This window comes from Gavia stellata, chromosome 14 (assembly GCF_030936135.1).
Source record: "Gavia stellata isolate bGavSte3 chromosome 14, bGavSte3.hap2, whole genome shotgun sequence".
Lineage (NCBI taxonomy): Eukaryota > Metazoa > Chordata > Aves > Gaviiformes > Gaviidae > Gavia > Gavia stellata.
In genome coordinates, this window is record NC_082607.1 from 17,081,018 (window position 1) to 17,087,384 (window position 6,367).

At 38.9% G+C, this 6,367-nt stretch overlaps 1 protein-coding gene across 1 annotated transcript; it reads left to right on the forward strand.

Annotated features, from left to right (window-relative positions):
- The first annotated feature begins 496 nt into the window (after positions 1 to 496).
- On the forward strand, positions 497 to 5,398 carry ZBTB33 (zinc finger and BTB domain containing 33). The gene has a single exon (XM_009819955.2). The coding sequence runs from the start codon at positions 497 to 499 to the stop codon at positions 2,534 to 2,536; it is 2,040 nt and encodes a 679-aa protein (XP_009818257.2). The 3' UTR covers positions 2,537 to 5,398.
- The last annotated feature ends 969 nt before the right edge of the window (positions 5,399 to 6,367 follow it).

Consider the following 6,367-nt stretch of genomic DNA (forward strand, 5'->3'; position numbering starts at 1 on the left):
TTTCTGAGCAGAGAAGTGAAGTATCAATAGCATTTTCATTAAACCTCAGTTGAGTGGTAATACACAGAGGCACAGATTTTTGTTGTCTGGCCCATAAATAACCTTTCCCATAACAATTTATGGAGCATTTTCACAACTAAAAAGAAAGCTCTAATAAAGTTTAAAGCCTTTTGAGGGACACAAATCTTGCGTCTTCTTGGTTTTCAAATTTACCTTATTTGCTTGTTGAATCAGGTAAGCGGTTGTTTCTCTGTTCCTCACATCGCAAGAATAGAGGATATATTCAGAATTGCACGTACCTTGTGTAGAAGGTGAAGGGACAAATAACAAGAAACAAATTTGCAGGGTGCTGTAGCGTATAAGCTTATGAATAGTATCTGAGATTCATTTTTTCAGAAGAAGGGACAAACAGTAAATGTGGGAACGTTGTCATGCACTTAAAACCATAAATCTGTATTTTTACTGATTTGATGCCTTTTGCTTACTCTTTGTAGGAATGGAGGGGAAAAAACTGATTTCTGCAACAGACACACAGTATTCTAGTGTGCTCCTTCAGTCTCTGAATGAACAACGTGGCCACGGACTTTTTTGTGATGTTACTGTTATCGTGGAGGACCGGAAATTTCGAGCTCACAGAAACATCCTTTCGGCCTCAAGCACATATTTTCACCAGCTTTTCTCAGTGGCTGGGCAAGTGGTTGAACTGAGCTTTGTAAGAGCAGAAATTTTTGCAGAAATTCTTAACTATATTTATAGTTCCAAAATAATCAGCATTCGATCCGATTTACTTGATGAACTGATTAAATCAGGGCAACAGCTGGGTGTTAAATTCATAGCTGATCTGGGCATACCGCCGTCTGAAGGAAAAAACATGCCAAGCGAGGTCAAAGGTGGTGCTTCAGAAACTTCAACTTCTAGTCCAGGTCAAAAGGATGCCGAAACACAAGTACCAGTAATAAGGCCAGAGAGTCAAGAGGTAACGGATGGGATGCCGGTTATAACACAGTCATTCTCCTTACATGGCATAGAATATGAGACTACAAAAATTACAGTGAGTGATTCAGATGATGAGGACGATGATGTAATTTTTTGCTCTGAGATTGTTCCTCCAAAAGAATGTACTAAAGATACAAATGCTGCAACCCAGAACCAGCCTTGCTCAAGTCCCGCTGGAGTTTCTGACCAAAAATTGTGTGGCAGTGGTGGCTCTCCCCATTTGATGAGCACCACAGCAGCTCAAAAACTCACTTCGTCTGCCAGTCAGCTAAGCCCAAACCAAACGCAATCAAGTGCCGAATCACTTGTCTCTGCAACGCCGCAGCATTTGACTCCTAGTATCATCGTGCTAAATAAGCCTCTACTTAACTCATCGCTCAGTGCCAGCTCCTCGCATCAAACACATGTGACCCCTACAATTAATTTGCTTGAGGAGAGCCAGCAGCCATCTAATAATGGCTCCTTAACAGAAGTGGAAACAACTGCTGTTGATGATGAAGAGGTTGTTGAAGATGATGTCGATATCATTAGCTCTTCTAGTCCTGGTTCAGTCAGCAGTAGCTCTTTGGTTCAGCAGCCTTCTATACCCAAAGCAGCAGCCACTGAAGGATCAGGTGTACAGAAAAAACAGGTTGTTACATTTTCACAAGAGCCATTTTCTAAACCTGGAGAATTTAAAATAAAAATCTCAGATGTCCTTACTGGAAACAACAAGGAATTCAGTTCAGGTGTAGCATCGAAGCATGTGGCAGAAGGGCAGAAAATCATAACATTAGATACAGCAACGGAAATAGAAGGTCTGTCCACAGGCTGTAAGGTTTATGCAAATATCGGTGAGGATACATATGACATAGTCATTCCTGTAAAGGGTGATTCTGAGGAAGGCGAAGCCAAGCGTGATGAAACACCCAGAACATCTGATGGTGATTCTCCAAACAGGAAACGCATGAAAGTAAAGCACGATGACCATTATGAGCTCATAGTGGATGGAAGAGTCTACTACATTTGTATTGTGTGTAAGAGATCATATGCATGTCTGACGAGTTTACGGAGACATTTTAACGTTCATTCCTGGGAGAAGAAGTATCCGTGTCGATACTGCGACAAAGTTTTTCCTCTTGCAGAATACCGTACGAAGCATGAAATTCACCACACCGGCGAGCGAAGGTACCAGTGCTTGACGTGTGGCAAATCCTTCATCAACTACCAAATTACGGCCTCCCACATAAGATCAGTTCATAGCCAAGACCCTTCCGGAGATACCAAGCTTTATCGGTTGCATCCTTGCAGGTCTTTGCAAATCAGACAGTATGCGTACATTACTGATCACTCAAGCAGTATACCGGTAATAAACGAGGGTGGAATTGTTTATCGTGTTGGCACAGGGAAGGATGGCACTGAAGGAACAACATCTAACCCTCCAGCCAAACAAATTACCTGGGATGACATTTTCATTCCACAGGGAAACGAAGCAATTTTTAAACAAAATCCATCAGAGGGAAGTACTGAATTTGAGTTTGTAATACCAGAATCTTACTGAAATGCATGAAATGCTGGAAAAAGGACTCAGTGCAGAAATATTGCAGCTGTTTTAAATGAACTGTTAAAATCGCTGTAAAATCAAATGTTAAAGTGAAAACAAGTTAACTTGTTCTACCAAGTCATCAAACGGTAGCACTTAGATGGATCATTAGTAGCTGTAAGTGAATTGTGGCAGCGATTCATCTGAAAGTTTACTTGAATAGAGAATAACACATGTCCAAGGAGCTGGCAGTGTTTTCTGGTATGTTAATTTTGATCAAAACATGGGGATTTGTAGCTTGAAAAGGTACAATTTCTTCTAAAGAGCTAGCAATCTTTCTTCTAACGTAATTGAGGTATTTCCTGTACCCATACTTACTATGTAAACCCTTTCTTTCATGTTAGCACTTTAATGCTGAATTGTGTTTAGATGTTAAGTGTTAACCATGAAAACAGTAAGATTTTTCATTATAGTCTCTTGAATATGGAACCATTTAAAAAAAAAAATAATCCCACAACTCATATTTATTTTTGTGAACAATGCATTACTGCAAGGCTTCAAAATAACTGATCCAGTACTTTGGAGTAGTGTATTTTTGAACTAGCATCTTAGTTCTGCTTTTATAAGCACTATGAATCATCTGTCTTCATGCAAATAGTCTTGCCAACAAGAGATACTCAGTTAGGGCTAACTTGAACAAACTTTATTTATACTTAGCAGTATAGTGAGCAGAGTATTCAGTGTCTGGACCATTATATTTTACTTTTTTTGCAATGGGAAAAAAACCCCAAAACCCACAAAGTTCAATAGTGAAGAAGCTTAGAACACTTAGGAAGGAGATAATTTTGCCTTTTCAAAGCTTGAGGAATAACATTAGGTTTTCTTACTACCGGAAAAGATGCTAGTAGTTAGTTTGGAATAAAGTGCTGTTCCTTTTTTTGATCTTCAAGAAGAAGGACTTCAGTCTGGTATTTAAAAAAAAAAAAGTAATACTTACTTAGGATAAAAGTAATACTTTTTTTTTTTTTAGCTGAAGGCTTTGAAATTTACTTCTCAAAACTATGAAATAATCTAAGCGCAGTATCGGTTTCGCACTGAGACTGCTGAGGATCTTGTATGCCTATTTGGTTAGATTTTTCAAGTGAAATAGGGATTTGGATTTTTTTTCCCCGTTTATAGGGTGTGGAAGCATGAGGACTAAACCGACCATCAAACAATACCCTCCATCCACCGTAATCCAAAGTATCATTTCTCTGCAGTTGTCTAGTTGTCATCTATTTTCAGTTTTGCGTTTGGTTTTTTTTGTTTTGTCCTTTTTTTTTCTCCTTGCAATTGGTACATGTTTAGGCACTTAGAAGATAAATTGGATGTCCCACTTGAAGAGGAAACAGTAGATCTGAGAAAAACAAACAGCTGTTTCCTGGTGTCATAGTTTAGCATTTCAGATTTAGTGACTTGTTGAATTTTTGTAAATGGTAATACGAAAACTGCTCAAGTTCTAGAAATGACTGAGAAAGATTGTCGTGCATAGTACTACTTGCCGTAACCTTTCGTTGCTTAAATTACAGTTAAAGGTATTTCTTTGTCATGTTTTAGGTAAGCATCTTGATCCTATGGCCTTCAAGGTTAAGGTTTTAGACATATAGTACTTGAGACAGAAAGACATTTATATGGTAAATGGTTCAAATATAACTTGAGCTATAAGAAAGGGTGCCAGCAATCAATGTGAGTAACGATGGGAGAAAGAGGAGGATTTGTTTACCTTATGCATATAATGCTCAGCACTTCTGTTTTGTAGGCCAAGAACATGATATACATGGTTATTTTCAGATCATATTGCAGACCCCTTTGAATATAATGGGGTATGCTTTCAAATGTTACAGGTTGGATGTTATCTGAGATGGCGTTTCAGCAGTCAAACATCATCCTCACAAGACATAAGTATGATTGCCTGTATTAGCACAGGTAGCTCTGACCTAGCTGGCCGTGTGCTATACTGAGACTCCCTGAACTTTTTGACAAGAAAAATATGATGTTATTTTTGTTATTGACATGCCACATCTGGAATTAAGCATACATTGCAAATTGTACATTCAGTAATAATTAAACATAATGGCTATCAATATTTGCTGCTGATATATTTAAAACCTTAAATTAAACTGTGCCTACTAAAGGTCTCTTTTTGGAGGAAAACTGGAAAATTAGGGCTTTGTAACTATTTTTGCTAGAAGACTCATGCTTGCATGTGTCTCAGGGTCTTCAGTTTTCCTTGGAAGTGATTTTTGATATCCAAAGTCCAGAGGTCATGTAAAGCATTTTTTTATTTCACTTCCAGTATTTATTGGTTTGGAAACATGTTAAATCCATTCTTTTAAAACTTTTTATGGGGCCATGAGCTTTTATATTTAGATTTCTGGCTATTGCACTTATATTTGTTTTTTTGTTTGTTTTGTAAACACTTAGCTTCCAGTTTAACTTAATGAAAAACCTTATGTAAATATTAAGAAATTGGCTTTGGGGTAATGGAAGAAAAAGATTGAATCTGAAAAAGCATTTATATAAAAATTAAAAATTTCAACAGAGTATGGTAGCAAACCTCACAGTCATTTATATACGTATAAAAACATTAACGGATCTGCTGCAAAAGACGACAATGGTGGCTGCATCCTCACTGTATGGTTTCTTTGGGGATTCATACCATAGCATTCCAGTGTGTGAATTAAACAAATACTGAGATAACAATTGAGTGCTTATTTATTTTGTACTGTTAAGGCATGCAGCTTATAAAAAGATGCAGAAGCTGACAACTGTATACATTGAACATTGGGTTCTACAGCTATTGCTTAGAAACTGTTCCACGTGAATCATTTTTGCCAGATCTGTAATGTATATAGTTGTACAGTCTTTCCTTAACATACTTTTTAAAGTTGTGTTCTACTTTTCATTAATCAATACTTGATATTAGTTCTTAGAGCTTTCTATGGCAAAAATAAAAAAGTTTAATTCTAAAGATGAGTGTAGCACGTTTCTTTTTAATGACAACTCAACTCCTACCGTCTAACATGTTAGATTATCAACAGTTTGTAGCTTCTTTTCCAGGTCTTTGGGAATAGCAGGGAACCCCCTGGGGGGGAGAGGTGTTTTTGTTTGGGGATTAGGGTTTTTGGTGGTTTTTTTGCTGTTTGTGGGGGGCTTTTGGCTTTGGGTTTGTTGGGGTTTTTTTTGGTTGAGCACTTTCCAGGAAAGCTGTGTACGGAAGGGTTAGAAGATGGAATTTTGGTCCATGGATGGACACTGGGTGAGAAGTAGATAGCTGAGAAAACCGCAGTCAGCACAGGAAAGCAGATGGTTTATTGTCTATTGTTTGAAATGCTGACCACAGAGATAAGGAGGTTGAGCAATACAGGGGGAGGATGTGCAGTGGTGGAGGAATACGAAGCCCAGTTCATAATTTTTCTTGCCTTACAACATCCTGCTATTGGCTTGAGCATGGTTGATACATGACTGCTGGATTATGGTAATATGCCGCGTGTACAAAGCCTACGAACCAATAGTGGCATGGCTATGGCACGTGCAGTGGGCACATGCGCCATAGGCTCCCTATGTTGAAAGTCGGCCACCGAGGCATGTTTCGGCACCCACTGGTCACATGTGTCAAACCCCATTCCTCTGCAAATGTATAAATACCGGGATTTCCCGAAGAGCAGTGGGCCGGTGTATGGCGAGGGCACCGTTGCCTCTGTGGGGACGCCCACCTAAAGCTGGCACCTACCAACTGCTGGGCGGAGCGCACAGCGCAAGATGACACAAGAATGTATGGATGGTCCATCTTCCTCATGGTCCTCGCGT